The sequence below is a fragment of the Manis javanica genome, chromosome 4, assembly GCF_040802235.1.
Source record: "Manis javanica isolate MJ-LG chromosome 4, MJ_LKY, whole genome shotgun sequence".
In the NCBI taxonomy this organism is placed as follows: domain Eukaryota; kingdom Metazoa; phylum Chordata; class Mammalia; order Pholidota; family Manidae; genus Manis; species Manis javanica.
The window spans coordinates 162,569,609-162,585,434 of record NC_133159.1 but is presented as its reverse complement, the minus strand read 5'-3'; the positions used below and the strand labels follow the sequence as shown (position 1 = coordinate 162,585,434).

The 15,826-nt window shown below is 34.4% G+C and overlaps 1 protein-coding gene and 1 long non-coding RNA gene across 2 annotated transcripts in view; one reads left to right on the top strand and one right to left on the bottom strand.

The window, feature by feature from the left end:
* The first annotated feature begins 743 nt into the window (after positions 1 to 743).
* LOC140849160 (serine/threonine-protein kinase TAO1-like) overlaps positions 744 to 15,826 on the top strand; it is a 42,853-nt gene continuing 27,770 nt past the window's right edge. The window contains 7 exon segments of the mRNA XM_073235657.1: positions 744 to 798; positions 1,353 to 1,449; positions 2,966 to 3,079; positions 5,524 to 5,615; positions 10,392 to 10,485; positions 12,022 to 12,103; positions 14,523 to 14,687. Coding sequence (XP_073091758.1) covers positions 759 to 798; positions 1,353 to 1,449; positions 2,966 to 3,079; positions 5,524 to 5,615; positions 10,392 to 10,485; positions 12,022 to 12,103; positions 14,523 to 14,687 — 684 coding nt within the window. The 5' untranslated portion in view covers positions 744 to 758.
* On the bottom strand, positions 2,572 to 14,536 carry LOC140849161 (uncharacterized). The gene is made up of 2 exons (XR_012130791.1): positions 13,425 to 14,536; positions 2,572 to 4,052 (listed from the first exon to the last, which is right to left on the bottom strand). It is a non-coding gene; the product is annotated as an uncharacterized lncRNA (long non-coding RNA).

Genomic DNA, 15,826 nt, shown 5'->3' with positions numbered 1-15,826 from the left:
CAACGGTATAGGCACAGTAATTATGTCTTTTCAGAGAAAGGCTAAATTTTCTTTAAACAGGAATGACCTTTTATTTTTAATAAGCTACAGCTGATTATCATTTTAGTATACAGAACTTAGATTTATTTAGATTTGCAATGTTTGCTTTAATTTGGTGGTGATGGTACTCCTAATTTGAGGCTGTGGTTGAAGCACAAACAGTGGCAGAGAGCGCAGGCTGCCTCTCTGTCTTCCAAGTTTCTCCATCTGTCAAACAAGGATGATAATAGGGTCTCCTTCCAGAGGTGGTTATGAGGATTAAATTAGTTAATATATATAACATACCTGCACATACGAGGTGCTCTGTGTTTGCTTTATAGGAAAGATTTAAACGGTAACCCAAACTTGGTATATATAGAACCAGAGGACGACTTTCTGCTTCCTAACAATACCAGTATTGCTACTATAGGTTAATATGAATGGAATATGTATATTCCTTTATAGCTTTAGTTAGTAATTACATGAAACACACATCTTCTACAAGCAGTTATAGGTCGGCATTATAAAATATTAATGTAGCATTGGCTTAACTTCATGTATGCATTTAACAAGTTCCAAAATGTATAGTTATATTTAAAGGTAATTAATAACTAGAGTTTGTTTCACTTCAAACTATCTTCTCGATCTCCTTGGTGAATTTATTTTATCTCATATAGAATCTTTTTATTTTAAGAGTGTATTTTAATGTTTTTTATCATTTTTTTCCCCTGTAGCTTGTAATGGAATATTGTTTAGGATCTGCTTCAGGTTTGCTGAAAGGTAAGCCTCCTTCATTTATTGAGAAAAGAAAAGTATTAGTATAATAAAATGAGAATTCATTCACTGAGAGATTTTTTTAAATAATATTAAAACTTTCCAGGAAGAGTAAAAACCTTTGTGTTTTCTAGACTCTCAGCGTGCTATGCACTGTCCTCATTAAATACTACGTTTTAGCATAACAGATGAGTTTTCTTTCATTGTGATTTAACAGGCATTTTTCTGTATTCTTTATCATTAAACTTAATTTGTTCCTTCTGTTCAGAATGAAGATATGTAGGAATATAAAAAGGGAAAGCTCTTTCATTGTTTTTATAATCGTGAAATAATTGTTAAATGTTAACTTAGAGGAAAATTGGCTGTGAACTCTAATAACTAGGCACAACTGTGCACTTATTAAGTTCAATTGCTTTGTTTTATTATCTTGGAAAGCAAAAAATTCCTTCTTGCTAAATGTTGCTTTTTTAAATTTGCCCATATATTAGATATGTGTATATATATTTTAAAATAGAAATGTTCTATAGAATAATTATTTTCAAATAAAATCTTATTTCAAGTTTACCAAAAGCCATTACAAGAAATGGAAATAGCAGCAATTATACATGGTGCTCTTCGGGGATTAGCCTACTTACATTCCCGTGCCATGATCCATAGGTAAGTACCTTAAAAATTACCATACATTAATAAGCAAATTTATCAGACCTAGAATTTATTAATCCTGAAAGCTTTGTTGGTTTTAGCTAAATAAAAGTATTCTGGAGTTTTACAAACTCATATTTTTTTAGGTTATCCGTGTCTTAAAATGAATATACTAATTTATTTGATCTCTTGGTTGAGAATAATTTTTATCTTTTTCTACACATGCTGCTGGGCTTTCCAAAGTATGTGCACTTTAGAGATTTGTGATAGAAATTTAATTATAGAAAAGTTTAATTTGTGAAGTGGAAAAGACGATAGGGATTATGTATTCTTACTTGTTTCATTTTACAGATGCAGAAACTGATGCCCCAATTTGTGACTCACTTCTCAAAGCCTATGAAGCAAGATAGATTAGACTAGAACTAACCTAGATCTTTTGTCCTCCTGGTGACTCCTAATGCCGGATTTGTTCCATTGATTCCATGACAGACAAGTGAAAGCTACTAGCATTCTGTACTTTTGAGATAATCCTTGATAACGGATAGTAATTTAAAGATTAAACCATCATAAACTACATTTTTAGCATTGGTATTGGTTTTGCCTGTTTTTAGAAGGAAGCTAGCATTTTTTAAATTATCTATGTGAACCAGACAATACATAGTAAACTTATATAGTAGAGTCAGTGCAAATTAATGGGTATCAGTTTTTTAGATGAGGATAGTAAGGTCCAAGAGAAAAATCCACATGCATAGTAAATAAGAGAATGAAAGAGTTGGAAGCAGAACCTAAGGTCTTCTCAACTTCAAAGAACCTTCCATTTTCTATAAAAACAAATGGAAGAAAATAGATTAACTTAATATTACATCCATTATAATTCTGTATAGTATGAATTGACAAGTGCTTAGAAAGTTCTTTCTTTTTGAATGTTATGGTGCCCATTGGGCATGCAATCCCATTATAATTTTCTTAGTTCACATGTACGTTGCTGATTTAGAAAAGAGCTTAAAAGTAAATTTGGGATCATTGATATTACCTTACCCATGGGTTTCAGTTTTCATTTCATATTTAGGTAGGAGAACTATGCTAAAATTTGGAATGATATGAGTAATTAAAAAAAAACAAATTTGGGGCATCAGGTTCTTCTTACTCCATTTTATTGTTAAGGGTATACTCAGAAATCTTACAATCATATAAGAATGTTCAGCTAAATTTTTTAAACCATTACTTGTACCAATAAACAGGCACTCAAATATCGAGTATGTACTATTAATTAGCTAATTTTTTTCTTCTTTTTCTACTGGTATTTTATCTTCTCTTTTAGAAACTTGTTACTATATACTTAGAGGAATTCTGTGTATCTCATTTCTTAGTTGGGATCTTAGCTCTCGTTATCCCAACTGAGAGATTACCCAAGGCCTTAATGATTCTGATTTCTCCTTCCCTCTTTTATACATTTTTATATGATCTTTATCATTTTCAGTAGAATCTTACAAAGGAAAGACAAATAATTTTCTGTGTTCCTTAAACCCAGAGACGTCAAAGGAGGAAATATCCTTCTGACACCAGGAGGCCAGGCGAAACTTGCTGACTTTGGATTTGCTTCCATGGCCTCTTCTGCCAAGTCTTTTGTGGGGACGCCGCATTGGTAAGCGTAGTCCTATCTGGTATTGATCCTCATAATTGAAATAGGCAGTGTGTGCTTGTCCTTTTATCAGGTGCTTTATGTTTCTCTTGGAAATACAGGGCTGCTTTAGATATTCCTCTAAGCACTGTAGTTTCAGATACAGATTTGGAGCGCTGCCCTTGTACCTCCTATTGTATCATTTGTCCCCCTACGGTTCTTTCCTGTTATCATCTACATCATGTATTGGGGGTAGGAGTGAAAAAATTTAATTGTTTAAGAAGGGAGAAGATAGAAATGCTAAGTGGAAATTTTCTTTAGATTTATATTTACTGTGTGTCAGTATCTTCTGAATAAGAGTCCCTGAAGACTGGTAGCTGATCAGGAACTTTTTGTTTTCATTTTTTATTGTGGAGAATTTCTAGTATACAGGGAAATAGACAAAAATATAACGAAGGCTCACACAGCGGTCAGCTCGGCCTAACAGCACTACCCCAGGGCCTGGCTGCCCTGTGTACTTGATCTTCTTGCCCTCCCTCCCACCTCCAGTTATTTGAAGCAACTTCTAGACATCATCTAATTTTATTCATAAATAATTCCATATTAATGGCAGCAAGTCTGAAGGGAATAATTTTCCACATCTTCAACTTCCATAGATGTCCTCTCTCTGTACATGCTGAGAAGTGTCTCAGGTCTACTGCATCTTCTTTTCCACCTATGTTTCAAATCTCCCAACTCCCAGTTTGTTAAAGAAAGGCTTCTCACCCATCCTGAATAGTAGAGTGATGCATTGCTCTGAGAATTAAAAGCCTCAAACCGTCACCAGAGGGACAACTTGAGAACACGTAACATCTAGAATATATAGCATCAGAAATATTGAAGAGCTAGGACACCAAGTTTTGACACAGGGCCTTCTGTCTTCACAGTCATCTCTCCTCAGTTCCTTTGGCTCCTTGCTCTTTCTTTTCCCCAATTATCCTTCCTCCCATCTTCTTTTCTAGGGAATAAAAAATGATCTCATTTATAACTGGGACAATTGTCCTGAGGACACACTAACATGTTATTTACAATGAAAAATGAAGTTTGGCATTTCCTGACAGAAAATAATTCTGATTTGAATGGTTGATATGACCGTGCAGACTGGGTTTGCTAATTAGGTTATTATACAGCAGTGTTTTTAATGAATTGAATGAGTGAAGTCCTCAGCTCCAAGTTGTAAATATCTGTAAAGCACATATACAAAATAATGTATATACATATGTGTGCATTATATCCTTTGCAACTATTAAGTTTATAAAATTTGGATACCAACTCAAAAATGTACAAGCGGATACATTTTTAAAATAAATTCATTGGAAGTAAGAAAATAAAAAGTTTGAAGACTACTGTTCTGTATGACCAAAAATTTCTTATGTAGAACCCTAGTTTAGATAGAATCCTCTTCCCCTGTATAAAAAAAGGGTTCTTTGGACAAATAATGCTTCTTAATGGTCCCCCTCTTTACAAATCAGTGATCAATATTAGATACTAGAAAGGAGCTAGAAAGTTGTGCATTAAAAACAAAACTACTTTTTTAACTTTGTTGAACTTAGTGACTCCCCAAGCTTACTTCAACATCTTAACGCATTAGAAGCCCTCTATTACCGGCAATTGAAAGTTACATATGTATTAATTTGTATATGGTATATTAGGAACACAGCACTATGTATTTACATACTTTTACACACAGGAACACACATACGCCTGGTGACAATGTTATTAAGCAGTCAGAAACTGTTCTAAATGTTTGTCTGTGCTTAACAAGTACAAAGGAAGGATAAGGTGAAGCACCAGTGAGAACATTAGAGTCTAGCTGAAGATGCGAATTAGCGTTTCATTTTATAACCAAGACGCCTCCAAAGTTAATAATTGTATGGTTTCTTTAGTTATGAGTGGCTGTCCTAGCCACTTTTATCACAGAACACTACTCTTATTTGCGAAAAAGACCGACAAACTGCATATTCATTGTTGCTTATTGTGGTAGATATTTTCTCAGCTAAATGTAGTGAGTTTGTTTACTTCAAGAAAACAAGTGCCAGTGATAAAATGCCCTCTTTCGAGCAAAATTTAGACTTTTATAGTAAGATGCTGAAACCAAAATGTTTGAGAACTGCTGGCATAAATGCTATACAATATTACAATCTGCAAACTTGAACTGATGCAGAATACAACCCTGCTCTGGGGAGTTTTTCCTCCAGGATGCTGGTACCTGATCATGACAAATGGTGAGAATAAGTCTAACACTGTGTGCACAATGGTAAATATTTACCTCACAACCTGTAATGCATTTCCCGTTATAAGAATTCTTATGTCCAGATATATCATCTGGAATTCACACAGGGATTCTCCATGTGGATGGTCATTACGTTTTTAAAGAACAGTATACTTTTCTTTTCTCTTTTAACTTTAAGTAACATTTTATGTTTTAGGATGGCCCCAGAAATAATTTTAGGGAGGAATGAACAACAATATGATAACAAAGTCGATATATGGTCTCTTGGAATAACATGCATTGAACTAGGTAAGCATTGCTCTTTATTACTGTGTAGTAAGTTTTGATCAATGTTTTATCTCAATTTCTGTACCAAATTACAGATTTTTATTTTTATGTCAGTGTTTAAGGGGAGCAATATATCTATCAAGGTTGTCACTTTGGTTATTTGGCATTTTGTGTATATATATATATATATATATATATATATATGTTAATTTAGGCATATTACATTTGCTGTATTAAATTAGGTCTAAAATAGTTTCTACTGTGGTATTAATTTTGAGGTATCTGTGTCTAACATTTAATGAGTATTTGTTAAACACCTAGAATATGTCTGTGGTTATAAATTTACCATCTATGAAGGGTCTCTAAAGCATTCATGAATTACTTACCGCTACTTAGGTTACTTAATACTTTGTGTTAGGTATGAGGATTAGATTATCAGGCTGCATACCTTATTGTACAGTTTGATTTTTTTTTTTGGTATCATTAATCTACAATTACATGAAGAACATTATGTTTACTAGGCTTCCCCCTTCACCAAGTCCCCCCCACATACCCCTTCACAGTCACTGTCCATCACCATAGTAAGATGCTGTAAAATCACTACTTGTCTGCTCTGTGTTGCACAGCCCTCCCCGTGCCCCCCTTGCACTATACATGCTAATCGTAATTCCCTCTTTCTTTTTCCCCGCCCTTATCCCTCCCTTCCCACCCATCCTCCCCAGTCCCTTTCCCTTTGGTAACTGTTAGTCCATTCTTGGGTTCTGTGATTCTGCTGCTATTTTGTTCCTTCAGTTTTCCTTTGTTCTTATACTCCACATGTGAGTGAAATCATTTGGTCCTTGTCTTTCTCCGCCTGGCTGATTTCACTAAGCATAATACCCTCTAGCTCCATCCATGTTGTTGCAAATGGTAGGATCTGTTTTTTCCTTATGGCTCAGTAATATTCCATTGTGTATAGGTACCACATCTTCTTTATCCATTCATCTACTGATGGACATTTAGGTTGCTTCCATATCTTGGCTATTGTAAATAGTGCAGTGATAAACATAGGGGTGCATCTGTCTTTTTCAAACTGGAGTGCTGCATCCTTAGGCCATAAGTATACAATGGTGAAAGGACAGACTCTTCAACAGCTGATCTTGGCAAAACTGGATGGCTACATGCAAGAGAGAGAAGCTAGATTACTGTCTATGACTCTCTACACACAAAAGTAAACTCAAAGTAGATCAAAGATCTAGATGTAAGACATGTAACCATAAAACTCTTAGACGAAAACATAGGCAAAGATCTCTCAAACATAAGTGTGAGCAGTTTTTTCCTGTACACAACTGCTCAGGAAATGGAAACAAAGTAACAAATGACCAAGTGGGAGTATATACGAAACCAAAATGCTCCTGTACAGCAAAGGATACCATCAACAGAACAAAAATGTAACCTACAGTGTGGGAGAGTACACTTGTAAATGATTTTTCCTATTAAGGGTTAACATCCAAAATATATAAAGAACTCTTACTACTAAACACCAAAAAAAAAAAAAAAAAAAAACCCGACTAAAAAATGGGCAGAGACCAGAACAGACATTTTCCCAAAGCTGAAATACAGATGGCCAACAATGAAAAGATGCTCCACATCACTAATCATAAGGGAAATGCAACTTAAGACGACAATAGTATATCACCTCAGACCGGTTAGAATGGCCTCTGTCCAAGAGAAAAGAAAAAACAAGTGTTGGCAAGGATGTGGAGAAAGGGGAACCTTTCTACCCTCTTGTTGGGAATGTAAATTGGACCAGCCACTGTGGAAAGGTTACTAAAAAAACTAAAAATAGAAATGCCATATGACCCAGTAATTCCAATTCCAGAAATTTACCTGAAGAAAAGAAAATCCCTGATTCAAAAAGATGGATGCACCGCTCTGTTTATTGTTGCATTACAGTAGCCAAGTTATAGAAACAGCCTAACTGTCCATCAGTAGATAAGTGGATAAAGAAGAGGTGGTACATATACACAATGGAATATTATTCAGCCATAAGAAGAAAAGAAATCCTGCCATTTGCAACAACATGGATCAACCTAGAGGGTATTATGCTAAGTGAAATAAGCCAGGCAGAGACAAAATACCATATGATTTCACTTATTTGTGGAATCTAAACACAAAACAAAAGGAACACCATCGCAGTAGACTTATAGACACTGAGTAGTGACTGGTGGTTACTGTGAGGGAGGGATTGGAGTGAGTAGTTGAGGGTGAGGGCAATAAAAGGGCACAAAAATTTTCAGTCATAAGCTGGTCACCAGGATAGTAGAATAGCATGGAAAATATAAGCACTGCCTCTGTAACATTTTCCTATGTTGACAGTAACTGCAGTAGCGGGGGTGAGGATTTAATATGGGTGACTGTAGAACCACTGTGTTGTATACTTGAAACCAACATAAGATTGACTATTATTGATACTTCAATTAAAAAAGTATTTGAAATGGAAAATATCCCTTGAATCCACTGAAGGCTACTGCAGTCTAGATTTAGTAAATCTCTATGGTTTTTAGCTAAGTTCAGTGTTCTTTGACTAAATAGAGATGTTCAGCTTTATAGTAAATGACAGATCAAAAATCATACTCTGGTTTGATATATTGATGGTACACCACTTAGAAATTTTGAATACTTTAATAAATCACAGTAGAAACAAGTTATTTTATTCATTAAGAATTTCTTCAGTAATCCCTTCTCCTTCCTGGATCAAACTACTCATTCTTAAAGCTGTTGGGAGGACAGTATAAAGTAGGTGTCCATGTCACCTGCTGAGCCATGGTAGCCCGGCGTGGTGTGTCAGAGTCCTGTGAGGAGAGGAGGGAGTTCCCACAGACAGAATGCCTTGTATGTGGAAGCAGAACCTGTGCAGGGAGGGCGGCAGTCAAGTTTGGGGATTCAGAGTCCTGGTGGGGTAACCAAAGCATTCAGACCTGGAAGTAGCCCAGCATGGGGTGTCAGAGGCCAAGGAGCACGTCCATATTTGGGGGTGGGTCACCTGACACAGTGGCAGTGCCTGATTGAAAGGAAGGGGGCTTCCCTCCTGAGGGCTGATGAGGGGGGCCTCACTGCAGAAAGTGATCCAGTTTGGATGGGGTGTCAGAACCTGAGTGGATGAAGTGGACATTCACACTGTAGACAGGCTTGGAATGGCGTTTGAAAACTTGATGGGGAAAAGGGGAAAGGGTGGTGGCCTAGATGGGAGACTGGCTATGTACAGGGGCGAGTCATCAAATATATTAAGGATAATGAGAGTGAGGTTTCCTACTGTCAGAGAAGGGTGCTACAAATAACGGGAAGAGAAGGCTCGAATAAATAGTACCATAGCATTGGATTTGAGATATGGTAGTGAACTCAGTTGTTTTCAGTAAACAACTAAAGATATTTAATGTGCAAGTATGAATACAAATATATGAGGGACGTGTGTGTTCCCTTCCTTTATCCACTGACAGGATCTAAGAGAAGTGACACGGGCAGTAGCAGTGAGCACACTGCCTGCCACGGCTCCTTGGAGCCGTGTCTGCAGTAGGGAAAGCATAAGATGATCCTGGAACATCTTAGTGGGCCAGAGAGCAAGGAGCTGAGCAGGGAATGCTGGAGCCGTGCCGGAAAGGCAGACGTCGGCTTCAGAAGATTCTCAACTGCTCAAAAATGAAACCATTTCAACATCAAAATAAATGATAGTAGCAAGTCATAAATTATTAAATGAAGAATCTAAATCTATACAATAAGAGAATAAAATGATCTTTATGCAAAACAGAATATTTATATAGACTCAAGTACCTTTTCACAAATACTTAATAATTGCAAAGGAAAAAAGTGAAACTTCACCATGAAACCTTGTGGAATGGCCTTTAGTGATCAAAGTGAACGCCATCAATGACAAGACGATCTGAAACCACGGGCCTGTTCTATAGGATCATCATAGAATACACTGAGAAAAGCGTGACACTTGCTTCTGTGATATTCCTGCCAGAGATGTGTAAACTAAATTTAATAACAGCACAAAGCCAAACTGAGGGATATTCGAGAGTCAAAATTGTATACTTGTGAATTGTCAAGGTCATGACTTCAACTGTCACCTTAAGACTAGAAAAAGAAGGGCAAATTCAATCCACAGTAAACAGAACAAAGAGACCCAGAAAAGATCAAACCAGAAATCAATTAAATAGAAAATGAAAACAATAGAGAAAATCAATGAGGTCACAAATTAGTTCTTTGGGGAAATTAATGAAATTAATAAACCTCTGGCTAGATCAAACAGAAAGAAGACACAAACAACCAATATCAGGAATGACAGGGGACATGACTCCAGATTTTACACATATTAGAAGGATTTTAGAGATATTTTATGAACAATTTTATGTAAGTTTAAAACTTAGAAAAAATGGACAATTTCCTTTAAGGATGCAGATGATTGAAGGTCATTTTTGCTACAAAGGACATTATTGGGACATTTGATAGAAACTACAATGGAGCTTGAAGATTAGATAATAGTCATGTATTCATTCATATTAATGGTCTGATTTAATGACTGTATTAGGTTCTCTTAGAATGTTCTTGTTTATTGGAAAAATACACTATTTAGAGATGTTGTGCATCAGGGCTGCAATTTCCTCTCTATTGACTCACTTAACTAAGTTCTCTGAACTCTACTTGCAACTTTTTTCCTAAGTTGCGGTTTATTTAAAAAAAAAAAAAAACTAACAGTGCATCCATGCTCCTATATAACAGGCACATATTTAACAGGAAGTTTCCTTTCTTTTATAGCGGAAAGAGAGCCTCCTTTATATCATATGAATGCAAGGCGTGCCTTATATCTCATTACCAGAAATAACCCCCCTACACTGCAGTCTAATGAATGGTGAGTATGGCTGAGAGATATATTGTTCAACATGGTAAAATTTAAATACTTTTTCATAATGTTATCAAAATGATTTCATTTCAATGAGGTGAAGTGTATATAACCTGAAGAAATATTAAAATAGCTTTATTTTATCCTTGCATCATGTTTATCCTTTATTATCTCTACTTTTCATAGCATATATATAACTCAGTTCAGAAATAAAAGATAGGTGATGCTACATGGGAGCAAAAAGTATGGCTTTTGTATAAAAAGTAATATACTTTTTGTACCTTAGCGACACATAGAACCCTGATTATATAATAAATAGCATGATTTAAACATTCATATTTTAAAACTGCAATATATAGATTGCCACAACCTGTATAGATATCTAATTGGGGAATGGTTTATAATTGACATGGTATAAAACATAGGTAAAAATGATTTGATAATTTATCAGAATTACCAGATAATTCATAATTTTTGGATGATTCTAATTGTTATTATTTATTATTCAGAATGTGCTTTGATGTTGCATCTCCTACTGCTTCTTTGATAATACTGTTATTCATGTAAAGAAGTTTATTGAGAACAGATGGACAATTTTAGGAAAGGATTTTTATCAGTGATAGAAAATTTTAATGGGAAAGTCTTCAGGTGTGTCTAGCATTTGAAAAATTCGAGAAGACTATCTACTGTACTTAACAAATACTTTAAAATTCACAAGATGCATAAATTAGCAATAATTTATTTTTTATCATTACATTATTAAGGCAAGTTCACAGGTCTTTGCTGCTTCTGTAGAGGTGTTTCGAAGAAATCTTGGCACAGTTTATTATGGTACATCTGAATAATAAATACACTAAACACAGGCTGTCTTTACACTGGTTGATACTTTAGGGATTCAAAAAAGAATTCTTGTATAAAAGAATTAAATCTTATTTGAATATTGATGACAAACATTGGTGGAACATTTTTTACTTTCTGCCTTACTGAACTCTCATCAGTAACACTATATAATAGTAGGTTACAGAATTCTAATTTTAAAAAAATTTTACTGTTTTCTGGAACTTTTGTCCATTTGCTCAAGGGCACTAAATACTTAGGTATAAAAAATGTTCTTTCCAAAACAAATAGCGTGATATTCTGAAACATGCTATATGGAAGATGATCCAAGGGTCAAGCAAGAAAGAGACGTGGCTAGAGAAAAGAAAAAAAAATACTAAGAAGAATATTATCTTAGATTTGAATGCAAAAAGGAAAATGATTGACTTCCCTAATTTACCGCAACGTAGAATGAGTTGTGATATTTAAGTATGTGAGAGCAGGATTTTAAAATAATGTGTGCACATCTATCTTTGGAAAATGGTAAAGATTCATTAGTTGCTTTGCATAGCTTTTTATAGACGTACATGATGAAATATATAGTGTATTGTGTCTGCTTTTTTTTATGATTTCTATTCTCCCTCCCACCCATAGGGACATGCCTTGATTTGTGGATGTGTTTTTAAAGGAAATAGCAATATGTTCACTTAATACTTTCCTTTACAATAGGTCCAGTTCTTTTCGCAACTTTGTGGAGTCTTGCCTCCAGAAAAACCCTAAAGATCGCCCTACATCAAAGAAACTTTTAAAGGTCAGTTATACTCTGTTTTGTACACCTAAGAAATTATTTGAAAGAATGTGTTTTATTCTTCTTTGATTCCGAATCAGTATTAAGTACGCTGTACTGGGTTATGCTAAAATACTAATTTCATAATACCATTCTTTCTTGGAAATTTTCTTAGTTGCTAAGTTTTTTCATTTGTTTTTCAAAATTAACTGCTTTTACCATATCTGAATAGAATATATAGTTAAATATTCAATATAGTAGTACTAAATGACTTAATTTTTATATGTGCAGGAATATATTCATGAGTTACAGCTACAAATTTTAACTCATGTGGAACAATGTCATTTCAGAGGTGGCAAAGCATAGTTTAACTTTGGATTTAATTTTCGTATCTACCATACTTTATATACCCATCTGTCCTATATAAAGTAATATGAAAGGAAGAGAAATGATGTGTAATACATTTACATAAATACTGTGGGAGAAAAGAGATTTCAAAAGAACTGTTAAAAATGGATATCACATTTTTGTTTCCTTTTGAGAAATATGTTTTTCTAACTTAGCAATGAAAGTATTTTAAAAATAATGTGAATTCTATTCATTTTTCAATAGGTTTGGTAACCTAATTTAAATAAATTCTTAGTATATGCTTTCTGTTCTCAAAAATGTTTTCATTTAGAGGTTCACATTTTATGAATAGCAATAATAGTATTGTTCAATTTAATATAGTTCTTAAAACATCTAGATAAGGCAATCGTGAGTAGCAGTTGACTATCTTTTTGTGACCCTAAGGAATTTTGTGGATTTTTCACTAGAAAATTAGACTTTCAGCATGCATGTTTTAGAATTTCAAAGAAGTTCAGTTTATTTTCACCAACACGCAGTTCACTACGCAAGGATATTGCAAGGATCATGTACATATTAGGTAGGGTTATTTGCAACTACAGTATGTAGAAGAGCAGTATAAAGTTTCAGTAACACTTAGGGAATTCTAGGCCCTAAGCACACTTACAGTCTCAAATTCAAGCCCAAAAACTAGGTATTCACAATAGCAACAAAAGGTTTAGTATAGCTATGAATTATGTAAGTGAAAAATAAGCAGGATCCATTTGTAGAAAACTATTAAATAACTTAGAATTACAAGATATATTATTTTCAGATAAAAATGACCGAATATTATAAATAGTGGTACATACCAAGCTAAGGCTCAGGAAAAGGAAGAATGTGTCTGGCTTCTTACATTTGCCTAATGGAGGCAAAAGAAGCTCTTTTGGTAATAACCCAGCCCACCAGGAATGCATACTTGACCTTGGGTGATGCCAAACCTGCATATGTATTCATTTACCTGGTCCATTTTGTATATTGCCATTATTGAAAGTGATAGGAAGAATCTGTCAAGTGCATCCTTCCCTTCGGCCTGATCACATTTCTGTTGCAGTCTGTCATAAGGAAAAAGAATAAAATGGAAAAAAGTGACTTACTGTATGAAGCTATTTATCTCAATGAAAAATTGAAAATAATTATCCAGAATTAGAATAATGGTTATGTAATTTTGGCATGAACATTTGAGGAAATAGTCTGTAGGCATTATGAGTTGAAATAACATAATACTTACAGCAATAAAAAGAGAATAATATATAGTTACAACTCTTCAGAGAAGAAATAAATCTGAGCTAATAAAGGGGGTAAAAGTCTTAAAAGAATTCAAGATCATCTCATGAACTCCAGCGCACAAGTCATCTTTCTGCAATCTGTGTGCTCACTACAAAACAAAATCTATACACGAAAAATTTCTGAGAAGACATAAATATCCAAAAAATACCAAATGTAATGATGATAATCTTATAGTAGAATTGTTCTTTCTACTTTTCTGTATTTGATAATGTTAAGCTTTATTAAATATTAATGGTAAAAATCACTAATACATAACGTCTTTTAATCAACTGCTAGTGTTTTATGAAGTTTCATTTAAGCAACATAAAGGAGCCCACTATACCCAAGTAGTATGTTATGTAATTCACCATCAGTAAACACATTCCTGTTGAGATCTAATGTAATTCAGAACTGATAGTGTCTCCTCTATGAAACCAGTTCTAAGAATTTGTAAGCGTTTACTTAGGGCTCTAATTGGACTTAATTCTTAATGTTTACTTAGACTCTGATTATTTCAACTCTGCATTTTCATTTGGCCAACAAAGCTGTCATGTTCAAAGTTTTCATAAAAAGTACAGGGGAAGTTATGTAGGCACAGAGTGTATACATGTAAATTAAATTTTATAAATATAAGAAGTAAAAAGCATAGCAGAATTAGATAACCATAGATTACATGCATTATCTATAATTATTTAGGATAGTAACTCTAGGGTCCAAGAAGGGATTCATTTGTTCTGAATGAAAAAATATATAGGTCTCAACCTGACTTTTGCCTTCTACTCTTAACCAGGACCCCTTTGTGCTTCGGGAGCACCCTACAACGGTGTTAATAGATCTCCTTCAAAGGGCAAAGGAAGAAAAAAAAAGAGTGCTGGACAATCTGTACAATCGAAACAAGAAGGTCCTTTCCCAGGAGGCACATAAAGGGCCGGCAGTAGAAGCACAGGAAGGAAAGGTAATAACTTAGAAACGGCTCAAGTATTGGGGTCTCTTTATTGGCTTCTTTCCTTGTGGAACTTTTCTTGCCAAGAATCTTTTATATCAGTGGTTTCCAGATTGTGTCTTCACAGTGATTCTCTGAGGTCCCAGGTGGAGAAAAAGGTTTTGCATTCTTTAAACCAAACTCTCGGTAGTGTACATCAGCATAGTAAAGCTGTGTGAAGTCTTTTATTAGAGAAACCTGTTCAACTTTTATTTAATCTAGTCCCTCTCAAAATTCTGGTCTACTGAACACTTTTTTGCCTGATTGTCTGATGGCATGGGACACGCTTTGGAAGTATTTGAAATTACGCGTTTTGGAAGTTGACGGTGCTCACAGACAAGTCATTAGAATTACCAACCATTCTCCTTATCTTGTTTATTGTATAAACCTCTCCCCCAGTGCCTTTTGTGTAATGTTTGATAAATGTTTATTAAATTGGAAATTTCTTGCTTTTTTATAAATAAACGAATGAATGAATGAATGAATGAATGAAATAAACATGTGACTTAGTTAAATTTATCCTGGGGGAAAAAAAATTACCAAGGATTCTTATTCTGTTACTAAGAACACTTCATTCTTTTCAGTTGTGTAAAGGAATTCATTCCTCTACATGGTTCTAAAATACTCATTTCATAGGTGAGTAAAGTAAGGCTCAGAGTGGTTAACTAACTTACTGTAGAAGCATATGGGTTCAGATTCATATATTACTCTTGAGACCAAGTTGTTTCCATGTTACCATGTTTCCAAGTTTGCAGTAGAAATGTTACAGAACTTCCTCAAAGGAAAATATAAAGCTCATGATTTGTGGAGCTATCTTTTTTAGTCTAAGTATTTTCTGTTTTCTTCTTTGCTCATGTCTCAATGCCAAAGCTTTGATTCTTTTTTATTGCTTTCCATTGAGAAAGATCCCTGCATTCTGAAAACAGGAGTAGTAGTTACTTTTCTTTTTAATAACACTACAAAATTAATGAACTATAAAATAGAAGACTTTCTTACATACAGTTTTGATATTTTTGATATTGTTTTTTAGTTCTAACACTAGTCACTAGAAAATTGGGGCTATTTTAGGTATATGAATTACTTTAGTAAAGTGAAATTAACAAAATTCTAAT